The following is a 19,086-nucleotide window of genomic DNA, read 5'->3' as shown; positions in this document are numbered from 1 at the left end:
GGAAGAGCGAGAACAATGAATGAATCAGAACAAAATAAACAGTCAAGAGATGGGGGACACCAACAACAGAGTTGAGGGACAAAATAGATGGAGACTTGGACAAATAAGTGATGCGGTAGGAATGAGGGGTGGGAGAGGATGTATAGGGTGTACAAGATGGATACAAAAACACTCCCAGGAAGTTAAAAAAAAATTGGCAAGGGTTGGACTTGTGATGGAGGTGTTAATGAGTGTCAAAAAGATCATGGTTTTGGATGGGAAAGGGGGGGGGAGGGGTGATTAGACGCCAAAATTGAAAACCCGCTCCGTGGGAGTCCCTCCTGAAGTGGATCTTAGGGCCTTCCGGAGGACATCTTACTGGATGACAGGATTGGGGCAAAGCCTTTGGGATCCACACTCTGATGATTGGAGGAAAACCACGGGGTAATCTTCATGGGTCAGATTGCGGTAGTGTGTGCCGTGGTGGTGCGAAAGTGTCATCCACCAGTCAGCAGTCTCTTTGGGTTAGGCTGAGGCGGTCCCTTCGGGTGGGTACCTGGAATGTCCTATACCGAAGAGAGGATGATCACCTGTCTCTGTTATCATCTGGGCTCAAGTGTTTGAACATCCTTACCTCCCGCCTTATCCAACCCTCATCCTCCCCTCCTACCCCCTGCACCCAAATCCTCCTCCCCTCCCTCTTCATTAACAGTGTGGACCTCAAATATCCAGGGCCTTCACTCAAACCTTACAGATCTTTCCATACAGGTTGACACTGACAAACCAGACACAATCTGCCTAACAGAAACTTTCCTCCCTCAAGACGTCTCTGACTCCCAAGTATCTCTCCCTGGTTACTCCCTTCTCCGGTATAACGGACCTGAGCCTCATCCTGGTGGAGGAGTTTCTCTCTTCATCAAACACTCTATTCCTCACTCTCCATGCACTGCCCTCACTCCCCCACACCCTCAGGAATACCTCTGGCTACGGCTTCCCCTCCACTCCAACCTCATGTTTATACGTGTACTGTACCGTCCACCAAACAGTGATGACTCCATTTACACCTCACTATCTGAAAACATGGACCAAACTCTCTCTTCCTCATATGTGGTGACTTCAATTGTCATCACGCCAGTTGGCTAGGTATGGGTACCTCTCTCACCTCTCATGGCACTTCAGCAAAAGCTTTCTGCGATTCATTGGGACTGACTCATTCGGTCAATTTCCCGACCCGGATCTCAACCACTGGTACTCCATCGCTTCTGGATCTGATTTTGACAAATTTCCCTGAAAATATCTGCTGCTCTTCCTTCGCTCCAAATCGGTTCTTCTGACCACGTGCTTGTCAAAGTAAACATCTCTCTGGCTGTTATGAGAGAATCACCTCAGCGCCATCGAGTCTGGCAATTCACTCAAGCCGACTGGCAGGGTCTCCGAGCAGCCATCAAACTTATAGACTGGTCTCCTGTCACTACTTTCTCAAACATCAACTCATCCTGGGAATTCTTTCAAAGAAACTTGCTCTCCCTCATGCACAGATTTATCCCCTCTCATCTTCAGTTGTCCTACCCTTCCTCCCGCCCTTGGTTCACTGAAGCTTGTGGTGAGGCAGTTGTCCTGAAACAACTTCCCTTAACCTCATGGAAAACAAACCCAAATGAGGGTAATCTCAGTTCCTTCCGTAACGCTCGGAACAAGTGTGTGTCTACCCTCAGGAGATCCAGAAAACAACATCTTTCTCATCTCAAGTCTGAACTCTCAAACCTCTCTCCCTCCTCCAAATCCTGGTGGCATCTAATCAAATCTGTTTCTGGTGTATGTTCCCCCTCCATCCCTTACCTCAAATGACCGCACTGCTGATACCACACGTGAAAAGGCTGAATGCCGAAACTCGGTGTTTGCATCAAAATCTTGTGTCCTAAACCCATCACTATCTCTACCCACTTTACCCAGTTGCACCCAACTGTCCCTGGACTCTGTGTCCTTTTCTCCTGACAAGGTGGAGAGTTTGCTGTCAAACCTCGACTCAGATTGTGCAACCAATCCAGACGACATCAGCCCACGTGTCCTAAAAACCTGCTCCTCTGCTCTTGCTTACCCTTTCTCTGTTCTATTCACTCTCTCATTTGCTCAAGGTCATCTGTCATCTGCTTGGAAATCAACAAACATTACCATGCAGCATAAAAAATGTGCAAAAAACAGATTCCTGCAACTACAGACCAATCAGCCTTCTCCCAATCATCAGCAAGGTTATGGAATCCATCATCACTTCAGATATTAAATCCTTCCTCTTCTCCAATGGCCTGATTTCCAATCATCAATTTGGTTTCAGACCAGGTCACTCTACCCTGGATATTCTGCTTCTGCTCTCCCAACAATGGATGGAGGTCCTCAATGCCAGACATGAAATCAGAGCCATATCCCTGGACACAGAGTGGTTTTGACATGGTCTGGAACCCTGCCCTGCTCACCAAACTCTCTTCCTATGGTATCCAAGGCCATCTCTACTCATGCCTCGCAGACTTCCTCTCCTGTCACAGTCAACGTGTGGCCCTAAATGGAGTTCTTTCATCTCCCCTTCCTGTCTAGGCTGGAGTTCCTCAAGGTAGCGTTCTGGGCCCTGTTCTTTTTTCTGGTCTTCATCAACGATCTCTCAGACTCTCTGGAAAATCCTCTTTATCTCTTTGCTGATGACTCCACCCTCTGCCACACCATCTCTCATCTCTCAGACCAGCAAGCGGCAGCTTCTTTGCTCACTGCAGATCTGGGTAAAATAACAAACTGGTCCAACACGGGGAACAATTCTTCCAATCCGGACAAATCTCACACTCTCACTTTGTCTCTCCGAAAGGACCGTTTGGAACCCCCCTCCACCCCCATCCACTTTCACAACAATCCTCTAGAAGAAGTCCTTTCTGTCAAGCTTCTGGGTCTCACTATTTGCCATGATCTTTCCTGGGAAAGCTACATTTCCAACCTGGCCGCCAAAGCCAGTCACCGACTGGGAATCCTCCATCGTGCAAAGTCCTTCCTTGGCCCAACTGAGCTCCTGACCACTTACAAAGCTTTCGTCTGCAGTGTGATGGAGTACTGCTCTCCCCTCTGGGCTGGTGCTCCTGCCTCCCACCTTTCTCGGCTTCACGCTGTCAAAACCAGGGCATTTAAGATCATTGGCATCTCCTTCGATGAGGCCGAGTCTTTGGGCCTCTCACTCTCTCACCGCAGGCTGCAAGGCATCATTTGCGAATGTTAAGATCTCTGACTTTGATTTCGCAGAATTATCAGTCATCTTTGTGGAGACTCTGGATATCCTTTTGGGGGCCCTTGGGATGCTGAATGAGGAGTCAGAGCTGCTCGCATTACGGGTTTCCTGGGTCAAAACTAAGATCCAGGCTTTCAATGACATCTTGGATGCTGCTGTCCTGTCTGCCTGTTTGTGGTGAGGATGTTGAGGTCGTGGAGAGATTCACTTACCTTGGCAGTGATATTCATGTCTCTGCTGGCTGTGAGCCAGAGGTCAATAGATGTCTGGGTTGTGCCTGGGGAGTCATGGATTCACTGGATCATGGAGTGTGTTGCTGTCGGTGTCTGTACAGGAGGACGAAAGTCCGAGTCTTCAGGTCATTGGTGCTTTCAGTCTTGTTCTATGGATGTGAGACTTGGACTCTGACCAAGGATCTGAGACGGAGACTTAATTATTCTGGTACCAGGTCTCTTCGGAGAATACTTGGCTATTGCTGGTCTGACCTTGTGTCCAACGAGCGGTTGCTGAGGGAGATTCAAATGAGATTTGTTACCTGCATAGTCCGTGAGCCTCAGCTGCGGCTGCATGGACATGTGGCTCTTTTTCCTGACGCTGATGCTGCTCACTAGATTCTCTCAGTGAGCTTGTCTCGTGAGTGGAGGAGACCAATGGGCCGACCACATACATCGTGGTTGCAGCAGGTTGGTCAGCATCTCAAGGAGATGGGGATGGGCCAGGCATCTTCCCGTGGGATTGCCAAACAGAGGTCCCTAGATACCGTACTGGCGGAAAGTGTATGCAGCAACGTGCTATTCGGTCTCCAATTCTCAGAGAGTGCTGCAATACCGATGTTCAAACGCTTGAACTCAGATTTTTACAGATTAGGTGATCAACCTCTCTTCAGGGGAGGACATTCCAGGCACCCACCCAAAGGGTGTTTAACCCAAGAAGACTGCCACCTGGTAGATGACACCTCAACACCACTCTGACACACACTACCGCAATGCTCGATGGTACCTATTTGGTCTTCCATTTGATTTGAATTTAATTTATTTTAATCCTATTCTAAATTATATTGAATAATAATAAAACAAGGGTCGTGGGTCAGGGTCAAGTGTCCAAGCAAAGCACGGTTGCATCAAAGTTGGACCTCTTGGTACCCAGTCATCACTGCCAGCAGTTTTCAAGTGACAGTTCCAACTATGTCTGTTATTAATTACGTAACACACCAGTGCACAAACGGCAAACAAAATAGACCACACAGTATAACACAAACAGCAGACAAAACAAGTCCTAATGAGGGTCTGCAATCTCTGATTGCCCTTTTACGCATTTTAAATGCTGAACTTCCATCACCATCACAAAAAGGAAGGGACCGAGTGTAGAATCCTGTTGGAGACAAGCATCCACTCTAATCATGATCCTAATATTCTCTGGAACACCATTCTTCCTCAAACACCAATACATGGATCCCTGACTTACGAATGGGTAAGTGAGTTTCAAACGAACTCAATTTCCCAAAGACTAAGTCATAAATGTGGTTCATTTTCACTGTTGTATAGTGGAAGGTGAATGAGGCTGACGTCATCAGCAAAGGTGGGGTGTGTGCATGCTTGAATAAAGACACATGGTTATGGCTTCCATTCTTCCGAGTCGTGTTTGATCGACTCAGTAATGTAGAATGGAATCTTCGGTGTATTGACTTGTCTAGGATACAACACAAGGAAATTCGACGTAGTGAGAGGTCATACAGCCATCATCCCTGTGCTCCATCAACACGAGACCAATTTTCAGATAAAACAAGCTCAAATGAGCTAAGATCCTCGTCCTCTTAATGATGACGTCAAAAAACGAATATGACGTCATTGTGATGTATCAGGTTTACGATAAATTATCTGTGCTAAAGCCCGGCTTGATTCCCGCACACAAAATTCAAACAGCTTGCCTAGTTTCGGAGATAATGCTATAGGCGATTTCCATTAGCGGCGATATTATGACGTCAACTTTTTTTCTATGAAGAATTTCCAAAATTGGAGATGGTTACTGCCTGCGCGTGGGCTTTCTGCATATACATGGCAAGTTTCACGAAGTTCCGCTGAAAAGTCTGGGATGTGAAACAAAAAAAATAGGAATGACGTCATAAAAATTGATATGACATCATAGTGATGTATCATATGTGCGGTAAATCATCTCTGCTAATGCCCTGTTCGATTCCCGCAAACAGAATTCAAAAAGCTTGCCTCGTTTCGGAGATAATTTTTTAGGCGATTTCCATTAGCGGAGATATTTTGACGTCATAACTTTTTTTTCTCGGAGGAATTTTCAAAATCGGAGATGGTTACTGTCTGCGCAGGGTATTTTTACATATATATATATGCCAAGTTTCAGGAAGTTTCGATGAAAACTGTAGGCTGTGAAACAAAAAAGTCCACAAGAACAACAACGTGAGTAAGATTTAGAGATCCTCCACGAGGATCTAAAAACAAAATACTGCAAAATGTTTTTATTTTATTTTATTGTTTTTCTTCTTTCCGGGGAAAAGGAGGAGTGGGCAAAGGCGGTTCTTGGGTGAGAAACACACATCAACCACACACCACCCCTTGACGAGACACGCACAGATGCACACAATCACGCATCCATGCTCAAGCTACCGAAAAGCCCTGCCAATATCCATTTACCCCTCTATCTCTAACACTACACTCTTCATAATGTTCATTACATCTCGGCCACATCCACTCATCATCATGTCCTTGCTCTTGTATAAAATCTTTCAGCCGATCCTCATTGCTGAGTCGAGCTAGCGAGGCCCAGAATCAATGTAGTATGTCTACGCTGAACCCTTTCTGTGGTCGTTATGTCCCTTCTGAGTTGTGCTGACCAAAACTGCACACAATATTGTGAATGGGACCCTCACTAAATCCCAAAACAATGTTAAAACCACATCTTTGGATTGATCATTTATTCCCCCACGAATACAACCGAAAACCCTGTTTGCTTTACCTATAGTTGTCTGGCACTGTCTGTCTGCTTATCCCCATACCTGCCCCCCCTATCCCCACCATCCCATATCTATTACCACCCCCAGATCCTTCACCTGTGTAACACACTCCAAAATTTCCCCTTGCATCATGTAATCTCCATTGTAGACCGTCCTTCCCTCTTCAATATCCAGGCGCTGCACAGCATCATCACCAGGGCGTCGAAGGCACCTGCAATGACGTGCACAAAAAGGGCATACTCGGTTTTCATTCTCTTGTAAACCGCTCCTTCCCAATTCCATACCCAGGTGATGCACGACGTAATCGCTGGGCGCCGAAGGAAGGGAGTACTCAGTTTTTGCTCTGTTCGTTTTCTTGTTTGGCCGGGAGATATTGGCCGTTGAGCTAGGATGCTGAAATTTGGGGACAATAGTGAAGATGTGCTTTGGCAAAAACAGTTTTTCATTTCTTGATTAATCAATTAATTGTTTAATTTTTTGGTAATTACTTAATTTTCAAAAAGTTCCAGATTCCGATGAAATTGTGGTGGTTTAGGTATGCCACTCGCCAATTAATTAATAAATTAATTATTTTACGATTATTATCTATTTATTTCAATTACGTAATTAATCAATTAATTATAATTATTTACATCCCTCCCTCCCAATTCCGTCTCCACATGCTGAAAGGGGGCATCACCACGTGCCGAAGATGCCCGAGCAATGTCGCGTGCTGTAGGACATGTTATTTATTTATTTGGCATGGGAACAGTGGACATTGAATGAACCTCCACTCGTTTTCCTTATTCTTGTAATGGAATCATTTTGCCTTTCATGTTTTTTGGGTTTTTTTTGTATACCTTGGCGAGGCTCTTGTGAGAGCTAACACGCAACGCACAGCAAGGGGGGCATGAGACAAGAGGGGCGAGAGTGGGAAGGACAAAACAGTGGGGAACATAAACATTAGGAAATCTGTGGAAGGGAGAGGGATGGGGGCAGGGAACATGGGGAATACAAGATGGACATTACAGGGACTTTCAGGAAGGAAAGCAGGGAATTTGATGGAGGTGGGTTTGGAGTGGATTTATCAGGGGTAGAAAAGATCGAGGAATTGGATGGGGGATGATAGGTGGTGGTGAACAGCTGCTTTGAAGGCCTGGAGGGAAGAATGGGATTGAATAGAGTGAGGGAGTTTATTCCAAAGGCAGGAAAAAAAGAGGAATGAAAGAGTGAAGGTGAGCAGTGATTCGTATTTTGGTAGTTTTACCGGAAGGGGGTTGTTGGCGGACCTTGAGCGCCCTGCAGAAATGTGGTGGGGACAAATCCAAGAGAGAGGAGCTGGGACGAGGCTGGAGAGGAGAAGGTAGAAGACAGAAAGACCACCGACCAGCCTGCAGTGAGAGAGTGAGAGGCCCAAAGACTCAGCCTCATTGCGGGAGATGTCAATGATCCGAAATGCCTTGGTTTCCACAGAGTGAAGCTGAGAAAGGTGGGAGGCAGGAGCACCAGCCCAGAGGGGAGAGCAGTACTCCATCATGCTGCGGGCGAAAGCTTTGTAAGTGGTCAGGACCTCAGGTGGGCCCAGGAAGGACTTTGCAGAATGGAGGATTCCCAGTCGGCGACTGGCTTTGGAGGCGAGGTTTGAAATGTGGCTTTCCCAGGAAAGGTAATGGCAGATAGTGAGACCGAGAAGCTTGAAAGAAAGGACTTCTTCCAGAGGATTGTTGAGAAAGTGGATGGAGGAATTCTAAACGGTCCTTTTGAAGAGATATCGTGAGAGTGTGAGATTTGTCCGGATTGAAAGACATGTTCCACGTGTTGGACCAGTTTGTGATTTTATCCAGATCTGCAGTGAGCAGGAGTCATCACAAAAAGAGATATAGAGGATTTTCCAGAGAGTCGGAGAGATCATTGATGAAAACCAGAAAAAGAACAGGGCCCAGAACGCTACTTTGAGGAACTCCAGCCTGGACAGCAACAGGGGAGGAAAGAACTCCATTTTGGGCCACACGTTGACTGTGACAGGAGAGGAAGTCTGCGAGCCATGAGTGGAGATTGCCTTGGATGTTGTAATATGTAAATATGTTTGATCTCTGGTTTTCAGTACCGGGTGCAACAGGAAGTGACGAGTGAGGGTTTGGTTGGCCACGTTGGTGGGATAAAGAATTGACATGATTCCAAATGCCTCGGACGTGTCTTCCTTCCACGCTAAATTGGTGACCCTGACATGATACAATGCAAGGACAAGGAGTAACAAATGACCAACCATTCTCGAGGAACGTCAAAGCAGCCACGCCTTTGCCGGTCACAATGTGGCTTCATCCATGGCAACGGCTTGGATAAAACTTCTGTCATTCTGGACTGAGGACCCGCAGCTCTGGTTTACACAGGTCAATGCACAATTCGACAACCAGAACATGACCACCAAATCGACGCGGTGCAAATACATTGTTGGATCCTTGTCCCCATAATATGCGACAGAGGTGAGATTTTACCATAACCTCCAACGAACGCTCAGTTCAAGATTTTCAAGGTTGCGCTCCTTTCCAAAACTCCTTTCATCTGACGATTTAGGAGATCGAAGACCCACACAACCACTGCATAATATGCAGAAGCTTCTCGGTGACCCACATGCCACCTTCGACCAGTCGCTCCTTCGTGAGTTGTTTTTGCAGCAGTTACAACCACAGGTCCACATAACACTTGCTGCAAATGCAGAGCTGACATGACTCGCCATTGTGGATCTGGCTGATCATCTCATTAACACCGTTACACCGACCGTGGCTAATTTGACACCTCCACCACAGCACATCGCCTTCCGTGAACGCTCCAGGTCGGTGTTGATACCATGCGACGTACCATCTTCTCTTCCTTGTGTATCATACTGGGGGGGGGGGGAGACTTTCTTTTCTTGTGGATACAGGGGCAGAGGTGAACATTGTGTCACCATCTGCTGTTGAACAGAAAAATCGAAAATATTCATTATGTGCCGCTAACAACTGCTGTTGTTACTTTTGGAGAATGTCTTCTTCAGCTTGATTTGGGTTTACGTCGCTCCTTTCTGTGAGTGTTTACTCTTGCCAACATCAAATCTATCCTCAGTGCTAATTTTTTTGCATCATCTCAGTCTCCTCTTTGACGCCAAACAATCGCTTGTTTATTGAATGCCTTGACCCAGCTTTGTGTTCTTGGTTCAGCATCCATCATTTGGTCAATGAATATCGCATATCTGAAACCAACACCCACATGCACTTTTCAGAAAGTACTTTATCATCTCCCGTCCATAATGCACCCATCAGCGTCAATCCAGCCCATCAAACACCAGATCACACATCACACACCCCCACCACGCGCCCCTGTTTTCACGTGTGCTCACCGACTAGCACCTGAGAAATTATGTATCACCCACCAGGAGTTTGACTAAATGTTACAACATGGGATCATCAGACCATCGTCCAGCAGTTGGTCTTCACCGCTACAGATGATACCGAAAAAGACACCTGGAGATTGGTGTCCTTGTCGGGATTATCAGTCCTTAAACAATGCGACTTTTCCAGACTGTGACCCCATTCCACACATTCAGGATTTTACCACTGCACTCCATGGTCATTCCATAACAATCTTCTCTAAAGTCAACTTTATCCATGCGTTCCATCAGATTCCCTTGGATCGAGAAGACATCCAAAAGACAGCAGTCACCACACCTTTCGGCCTGTTTGAATTCGGCCACGCAATTCCGCACAAACATTTCAACATTTTATTAATCAGGTGCTCCAGGGATTACACTTCTGCTATGTGAATACAGATGATATTCTCATCACCAGCACAACCACAGATGATCATCAGGAACACCGAAGTCTCCTCTTCACCTGCTTGCAGGACTTCAGCAAAGTCATCAATCCTATTTGGCCTTCCAGAGTTTAATTTCCTCAGCCACGACGTTAACCGCTCAGACATCCGTCAGCTCGAGGAGAAGGTGCAGATCATTCAGGATTTACCTTCATCAATGTAAACTGCGAGAGTTTTGGGGTATCAACTTTTACCACCTTTTCCAAATGTAGCCACACCACTGCAGCCACCGAATGAGTGACAAGCAGGTGGTAAACACCTTGAAGTGGTCCAATGGGTGGAGCCAACCTTGACAGCCTTCCACACTGACTAATGCCTCACTCCCAATTCATCCAAAGCCAGAGGCACCAACATGCCTGAAAGAAAACACATCTGAGGTTGCGGTGGGTGTGGCCCTTCACCAGTTCATCGGTACCAACTGGTGTCCAAGGGCCTTTTTCTTTGAAGTGCTGAAACCATCAGAGTGCAAGTATAGTGCCTACAATTGGGAATTGCCCCCTGTATACCTCACCATCAAGCACTTCCGTCACTTCTTTGAGACCAGACAATTCTTTTTCCTGACTGATCACAAACCTTTAACTTACGTTCTGTCCACCCATTCAGACTCACTCTCCTTGCACACTTTTCCAACTCAGTTATATGTCACAATTCACCACCGACATCTGACACCTCAAAGGAATCACGAATTCTACGGCTGATTCTCTCTCACGCAGAGAGATATTGGCGTTATCTTCCACCAGCATGCTGGCCATCGATTTGAATGCACTGGCAGCAGCACAATGGGAGGACACGGAGCTCCACCGACTACAGTCTGCAGCATTTTTTTCATGAGATATCAATCCTCGGGACAGACACTACCCTCGTATGTGATGTATCAAAGGAACAGTCATGCCCCTTCGTACCTGCGGCATTCCGTCGTAGTTTTCAACACTTTCCCCTCTTGCACACCCGGGTACTCAAGCAACCCGGCGACTTATCCCATTCTACATGTGGCCATGCATCAACGCTGAAGCGCACCATTGGGCCAAGCAATGTGTTCAACGCCAACGCTCCAAGATCCAACATTGTACTGCCGCATCACTTGGTCGATTTTTCAACACGAGAGAAGCGTTTTGACAGGGTCCATCTGGATATTGCCGGTCCCCTACCATCATCAGACACTGCTATTTGCTGACCTGCATTCACTGCTTCACCCCTTGGCCGGAGGATACAGCAGTAGCTGACACCGCCACCTCCATCATCACCAGGGTTCTTGTCCACACCTTTATCACACATTTTGGTATTCCATCAACAATCACTGTGGATTATGGTAACCAGTTTCAATCGGCTCTATTTTGCGAGCTGACAACTCCGTGATACTGACCGTGTGCGAACCACTGCATACCATCCAGCAGCGAATGGCATGGTTCCACCACCAACTCAAATCTTCCCTGAAAGCACGTGTCAACTCCACATACTGGACGGATGTCTGACCTATGGTCTTGCTTGGTACGCAAGCTGCTCGAAAAGACAACCTTGGATGCTCCACTGCAGGGCTGGTGTATGGTGCAACACCGCCTCCCAGGAGAATTCTTCTCAGCATCCGACGAATTCTTCTTGCGGCCCCACGCCCGGTCACGGCGGCCCGCGGTCCCACGCCCGGTCATGCCAGCTCGCAGCTCGACGCCCGGTCGTGCCGGCTTGCGGCCCATGACTCCACGCCCACCTCCAAGATGTCCAAAGTGACATCTGTTCTGTACATCATATGCGTGTCCCAAAAAACCAGACGGGAGCCCTCCACACTCCAGACGTGCAATCCGGTCCGCTCGATCACTCCAGACGTGCAATCCGGTCCGCTCGATCACTCCAGACGTGCAATCCGGTCCGCTCGATCACTCCAGACGTGCAATCCGGTCCGCTCGATCACTCCAGACGTGCAATCCGGTCCGCTCGATCACTCCAGACGTGCAATCCGGTCCGCTCGATCACTCCAGACGTGCAATCCGGTCCGCTCGATCACTCCAGACGTGCAATCCGGTCCGCTCGATCACTCCAGACGTGCAATCCGGTCCGCTCGATCACTCCAGACGTGCAATCCGGTCCACTCGATCACTCCAGACGTGCAATCCGGTCCGCTCGATCACTCCAGCCGTGCAATCCGGTCCGCTCGATCACTCCAGACGTGCAATCCGGTCCGCTCGATCACTCCAGACGTGCAATCCGGTCCGCTCGATCACTCCAGCCGTGCAATCCGGTCCGCTCGATCACTCCAGACGTGCAATCCGGTCCGCTCGATCACTCCAGCGTGCAATCCGGTCCGCTCGATCACTCCAGACGTGCAATCCGGTCCGTTCGATCACTCCTGAAGTGCAATCCGCTCCGCTCGGTCACTCCTGAAGTGCAATCCGCTCCGCTCGATCACTCCAGACGTGCAATTTGCTCCGCTCGATCACTCCAGACATGCAATCTGGTCCGCTCGATCGCTCCAGACATGCAATCTGGTCAGCTCGATCGCTCCAGACATGCAATCTGCTCCGCTCGATCACTCCAAACATGCAATCTGGTCACCTCAATCACTCCAGACGTGCAATCTGGTCCGCTCAATCACTCCAGACGTGCAATCTGGTCCGCTCAATCACTCCAGACGTGCAATCTGGTCCGCTCAATCACTCCAGACGTGCAATCTGGTCCGCTCAATCACTCTAGACGTGCAATCTGGTCCGCTCAATCACTCCAGACGTGCAATCTGGTCCGCTCAATCACTCCAGACGTGCAATCTGGTCCGCTCAATCACTCCAGACGTGCAATCTGGTCCGCTCAATCACTCCAGACGTGCAATCTGGTCCGCTCAATCACTCCAGACGTGCAATCTGGTCCGCTCAATCACTCCAGACGTGCAATCTGGTCCGCTCAATCACTCCAGACGTGCAATCTGGTCCGCTCAATCACTCCAGACGTGCAATCTGGTCCGCTCAATCACTCCAGACGTGCAATATGGTCCGCTCAATCACTCCAGACGTGCAATATGGTCCGCTCAATCACTCCAGACGTGCAATCTGGTCCACTCAATCACTCCAGACATGCAATCTGGTCCACTCAATCACTCCAGACGTGCAATCTGGTCCGCTCAATCACTCCAGACGTGCAATCTGGTCCGCTCAATCACTCCAGACGTGCAATCTGGTCCGCTCAATCACTCCAGACGTGCAATCTGGTCCACTCAATCACTCCAGACGTGCAATCTGGTCCGCTCAATCACTCCAGACGTGCAATCTGGTCCGCTCAATCACTCCAGACGTGCAATCTGGTCCGCTCAATCACTCCAGACGTGCAATCTGGTCCGCTCAATCACTCCAGACGTGCAATCCGGTCCGCTCAATCACTCCAGACGTGCAATCCGGTCCGCTCAATCACTCCAGACGTGCAATCCGGTCCGCTCGATCACTCCAGACGTGCAATCCGGTCCGCTCGATCACTCCAGACGTGCAATCCGGTCCGCTCGATCACTCCAGACGTGCAATCCGGTCCGCTCGATCACTCCAGACGTGCAATCCGGTCCGCTCGATCACTCCAGACGTGCAATCCGGTCCGCTCGATCACTCCAGACGTGCAATCCGGTCCGCTCGATCACTCCAGACGTGCAATCCGGTCCACTCGATCACTCCAGACGTGCAATCCGGTCCGCTCGATCACTCCAGCCGTGCAATCCGGTCCGCTCGATCACTCCAGACGTGCAATCCGGTCCGCTCGATCACTCCAGACGTGCAATCCGGTCCGCTCGATCACTCCAGCCGTGCAATCCGGTCCGCTCGATCACTCCAGACGTGCAATCCGGTCCGCTCGATCACTCCAGCGTGCAATCCGGTCCGCTCGATCACTCCAGACGTGCAATCCGGTCCGTTCGATCACTCCTGAAGTGCAATCCGCTCCGCTCGGTCACTCCTGAAGTGCAATCCGCTCCGCTCGATCACTCCAGACGTGCAATTTGCTCCGCTCGATCACTCCAGACATGCAATCTGGTCCGCTCGATCGCTCCAGACATGCAATCTGGTCAGCTCGATCGCTCCAGACATGCAATCTGCTCCGCTCGATCACTCCAAACATGCAATCTGGTCACCTCAATCACTCCAGACGTGCAATCTGGTCCGCTCAATCACTCCAGACGTGCAATCTGGTCCGCTCAATCACTCCAGACGTGCAATCTGGTCCGCTCAATCACTCCAGACGTGCAATCTGGTCCGCTCAATCACTCCAGACGTGCAATCTGGTCCGCTCAATCACTCCAGACGTGCAATCTGGTCCGCTCAATCACTCCAGACGTGCAATCTGGTCCGCTCAATCACTCCAGACGTGCAATCTGGTCCGCTCAATCACTCCAGACGTGCAATCTGGTCCGCTCAATCACTCCAGACGTGCAATCTGGTCCGCTCAATCACTCCAGACGTGCAATCTGGTCCGCTCAATCACTCCAGACGTGCAATCTGGTCCGCTCAATCACTCCAGATGTGCAATCTGGTCCCGCTCAATCACTCCAGATGTGCAATCTGGTCCGCTCGATCACTCCAGACGTGCAATCTGGTCCGCTCGATCACTCCTGACATGCAATCCGCTCCGCTCAATGACTTCAGACGTGCAATCCGCTCTGCTCCTTCTGCTGTCTCTGAAGCCCCCCCCCCCTCGCTAAGCACACTGAACCTTCGATCTTCCTCTTTTTTAATCACCCTCTCTTCCTCAGTCACTGGAGCGTGGCCTCCTTACCTCCAAACCCAGGACGACGGGGCTTCTCCTGTTGTTTCAGGGACTTGGTCCCCAGGTAACGGACTGGCTTGGAATATAAAAACATCGGGTAAAAAAAAAAAAATCACAAAGGGAAATCATGTCCAGGAGAACTTATTTTTACTCCCTAAGCTAATTAACACTGCACCACCCCTGATGTGATGACACATAATACTAAAGCTCACAGATTCCCTGATTTATTTACATCAAAATGCTTCCACCCATTCACAAACCAGACAACACTATAGAATCCAATTTGTACTCTTAAATCAGTCCATCTACCCCCACAATCATATATATGTGTATGTATATGTATATATATATATATATATATATATATATATATATATATATATATATATATATATATATATATATATATATATATATATATATATATATATATATATATATATATATATTGTTACGAATGTGGAAGCTTACTACACTCAGCATTCAGGTCCGAAGAGAACAGTTATATCGGTAAGTGTGTTTACAGATAGAACCCGTCCCTCGTCTAATGGGAATTAAATGTTCGTGCGTTGCAGAGTTATTTTGATAGTCAGGGTTTTCTTTTACATTTTTACGTCACCAACGACAACACCTTCGCTCCATCCTGACGCCATAACGCTCGCAGTGGGCGAGTTCAAGAGGACCTGGAGTCTCTCGCCCAATCCGGGGGATGCGAACGAGGTTGCCGTCGGTCGGCCAATGAGCGCAGCCCATGCATAGTCGGGGATCTAAACTCAGAGAGGCCGCTATTTTAGGAGTTACCGGACACCGCTTCCTATACTTTGCAGGCCTCATTTTTCTTTAATTTAGTGTCTTTGGATTAATAATCAAAAGGCCTGCTCAGTCATCTCGAATATTATTTTAGAACTTATTTCTTGGTTTATGTCTTTGTTGAGCAGAAATAAAATGATAAACTTCTCTCAATGCTCTTGTTTGAGCATATTTTGGTTCCACTCATATGTATTAAACTTGTATAGAGTCGATAAAATTGTTAAAATTAAACTCAAACATGAATACATTCTACACAGCTGAAAACAGGAAGCTGTCTGAAACTGAAAACAGCTGCCCCCATTGTTTCAAGTCAGGGAAAATTTCCAAGATTACGTAATTGTGCTTCTTCGAAGCAGATATAAAACTCTACTCTCAATCGAAAATCTTGTCTGACGCCTTTTTTATTTTTTCTCATCTTGTCCCAATGGTAAATGACTGAAACATGAACTATCTTTCATCTGATGAAGAAGATAATCCATGACAATATTAGTATGTTTGTGTGTTTGTGTATTGTTAAGTCTGGTTTCCTCTGAGAATGACGGTGAAGCAACTAATTATTAATTAAATCACTGTACGACCAATAATTATTGTATATATTTTTCTAACAGGTTGTTTCCAATAACAAGATCGTTGATCACGGATGTGGAGAAAGAATTATCTGATTTACATGACGAATGGATAAAAACAAACGACTTTCTTGAAGAGATTTATTCCTTTCAAAATCAACTGAATGATACCATTGCCGACTGGAAACAAGTTCTCTCATGCCCCTTGATCCAAAGTCTAAGGTGAGAAATTATCACCTTGTCTCTGTCTTCCTGTCTCTGTCCATGTCTCTTTCCGAATAAAATGACCCTAAAATCTCTTCCCCTTCTAAATCATATACCTTATAAGTCCAAGGAACTGTATCAATCACATCAACAATTTTAAAAAGTTCATTTGTCCACCGCTTTGTATAACCTTTTTCAAAATGAGATTTCCACCTATATATTCTTACTGTACCACCAACTTTGAACTTCGGCTTTCTGACATGAATCTCTTTTTCACGTACTAATTTTTTTTAATGTTTCTGATGGTTTGGAATTCGTTGAGGTATGAATCGTTTCATTATACTTATCTACAATATCCTGAATTAAAGACGACCATTGTTGAGAACTGAGTTGAGTTAATTTTTTAATATAGTCTCTCTTTTAAAGTGCGATTAAAGCACTCAATTACAACCGCTTTTCCTTCATTAAAGGTGCTGTATAATATAATGCTGTTATTTTTTAGAAAATTTATAAATGTCTTGTTGGAGAACTCTTTACTCTCATCAGTCCACAATTGTTTAGGTTTTCTCTTACTTTTATTAAATATGTGATGGAAGGCTAACATAAGAATATTACCTGTTTTGTTTTTTAAAGGGACAACCCACGCATATCTACTCCTCAAATCAATAACGGTTAAAGCATACTTGTACCTCTGATCATTACCGAGTTCAATCAAATCAGCGGACCAGATATAATATAATCAACTTCCTTGGAATAAACCTTCCTTCTTTGAAACTTTGTGATTATTGGTTAATGTAATTCTTCAGCTAATTGTTATTCAGTCTTAATGACATCATTAGAGCCTATAAGTTTTTTGAATTTCCAAGCCCAAGTTTCAATTTAGTACTGATCATCTTCTTCACGATGAACCAATCAACTTTTTCTCTCAAGGTTGGATTTTGTATCAGAGACAAATTATACAACATTTCTCTATCGGCTTCATGCTTTTCTTCCAAAGTTGTGGTATTCCCATAATCAATATCGTCTCATGCACACTCATCAACCCTATTGATGGGCTTACTCCATGGTTTAGGATTGTCTGCCTCATCTAATCTTTAATCCAAGTTTGTGCCTGGACCACAGAAAGAATACCCTGGTGGATGCAATTCCCCTGGTATTCCAGTAGTTGTAAATTTACTTCCTGATAACTTTTGTACATCTCCTCCATGTTTGTGTTTGGAGATAAATTTAGTCTTTTTCGAGCCACCCACCGAACATATACCTTTTTGTTTAACCCTATTATTTTTACTTTTAAAATACGAGATATTTTTCGTATTAGTTTTCTTTTTACATTTGAGACAATAACTCATTTATTTATGAGAAAAATTCCGACAGAGTGCAAAAACCTTTTTAGTTTCCAACATGCACATTTGAATCTTAATTTTTAAAACATAAAGAATCCTTAGAAATGCCTTCACTCTCTCCTCCATTTATTTAAGAAAATGGAAAACTTTAATTATATATATATATATATATATATATATATATATATATATATATATATATATATATATATATATATACATATACATATATATATATATATATATATATATATATATTAATAAATATATATAATATGATATACATACATATACATACTGTTGCGGATCCGGGGTGGCGGGATTCTCACCCGATCTTTGGTGTCACCCTCACCACCACCGGCTCCGGGGTATATAACGCCGGCCGGCTCGGCACAGGCCTCGGGTCACGAGTCTTCAATCGCGATACCAACGTAATCTTTGTACCTTACCAGTTGGGGAAACAGAACCCCGGTTCCAGACTGGTTGTGTCAAATGCCGAGCGTTTTCTGCCAGTCTGTAACCATTTTGGTTTTATATGCCAATTGAACGGATCGTTCGACGCGACACAAATTAACTCAGTGGCAACTTCATCCAAATCAACCAGATTTATTGGTGAACACGACACAAGCAAAACATTCACGACAATGCTTTTATTAACAATCTTTAACCCGTTCTTAATGAGGGAACTACGGACTACAGGTTTCGAGGGGGTCCCGAACGAGATATGCCTTATACAACACGTGCAGACAGACAGACAGACAGCATGCGTGCAAGACAAGACAGAGTACTTGGTGATGTTTCATGGACGAGAGGACAGTGTCAGAAGCACGAATGTCGCTCGCAACAGGCGGATCTCCACGGATTCGAGCCCCAGCTCGAACGCGCCGTGTGGCAAGATGACGGCGCAGCACTCTTGCCCCCTTAGCACCACACGCGGTCTGCGCATGCTCTGACCCCGCGTTAGGACGACGGCACGAGACCGCCAGATCAACGATGGGCCTCAGCCGATCTCTCTCACGGTCCAGCGTACAAATCCAGGCCTGTTCACCAGACAAGGCCCAAATAGAGGCATCGGCCTCCGGCAAGCGGATCGGCGAACGTGTCGAGCCGTTGGTGTGAGCAGGGACCGTCAGAGGCTCCGTCGTCTCCTCTCCTGCCTTCCCGCCTCGAAGCCCGACTTCCCAACTCCGTCCTCTCAGTTTTTCTCTGTCGAATCACCTTTTCTTTCCTTTTCCACGCTCGTCTCTCAAAGCCGGCTGCAGTCTCTCTCACGGCAGAATCACCTCCTCATAACTCATGAGTCCATCGCCGATTCGACGTGCAGGCCACCTCTCCCACTGCCCCAAAAAGGCAGACTCGACGTGCAGGCAGCCTCTCTTACTGCCA

At 46.7% G+C, this 19,086-nt stretch overlaps 2 protein-coding genes across 6 annotated transcripts in view; one reads left to right on the top strand and one right to left on the bottom strand.

Moving 5' to 3' along the window:
- Positions 1–17,062, top strand: part of LOC147025557 (uncharacterized) — a 180,610-nt gene extending 163,548 nt beyond the window's left edge. For 2 of the 4 annotated variants that reach the window (XR_015059571.1, XM_085886629.1), the window contains one exon: positions 16,196–17,062. Coding sequence is in view for 1 of the 4 variants with exons in the window: in XM_085886629.1 (XP_085742755.1) it covers positions 16,196–16,249 (54 nt within the window). In the remaining 3 variants the exon portion in view is untranslated. The remainder of the gene's footprint in view (positions 1–16,195) is intronic. The other 2 variants (XR_015059570.1, XR_015059569.1) reach the window with 1 other exon arrangement.
- API5 (apoptosis inhibitor 5) overlaps positions 6,335–19,086 on the bottom strand; it is a 95,841-nt gene continuing 83,089 nt past the window's right edge. For both annotated transcript variants that reach the window (XM_085886618.1, XM_085886620.1), the window contains one exon: positions 6,335–6,432. In XM_085886618.1, coding sequence (XP_085742744.1) covers positions 6,350–6,432 — 83 coding nt within the window. In that variant the 3' untranslated portion in view covers positions 6,335–6,349. The remainder of the gene's footprint in view (positions 6,433–19,086) is intronic.

Source organism: Eptatretus burgeri, chromosome 6, assembly GCF_056783735.1.
Source record: "Eptatretus burgeri isolate ZD-2024b chromosome 6, Ebu_testis_v1, whole genome shotgun sequence".
Lineage (NCBI taxonomy): Eukaryota > Metazoa > Chordata > Myxini > Myxiniformes > Myxinidae > Eptatretus > Eptatretus burgeri.
This window is presented reverse-complemented; position numbering and strand designations above follow the sequence as displayed.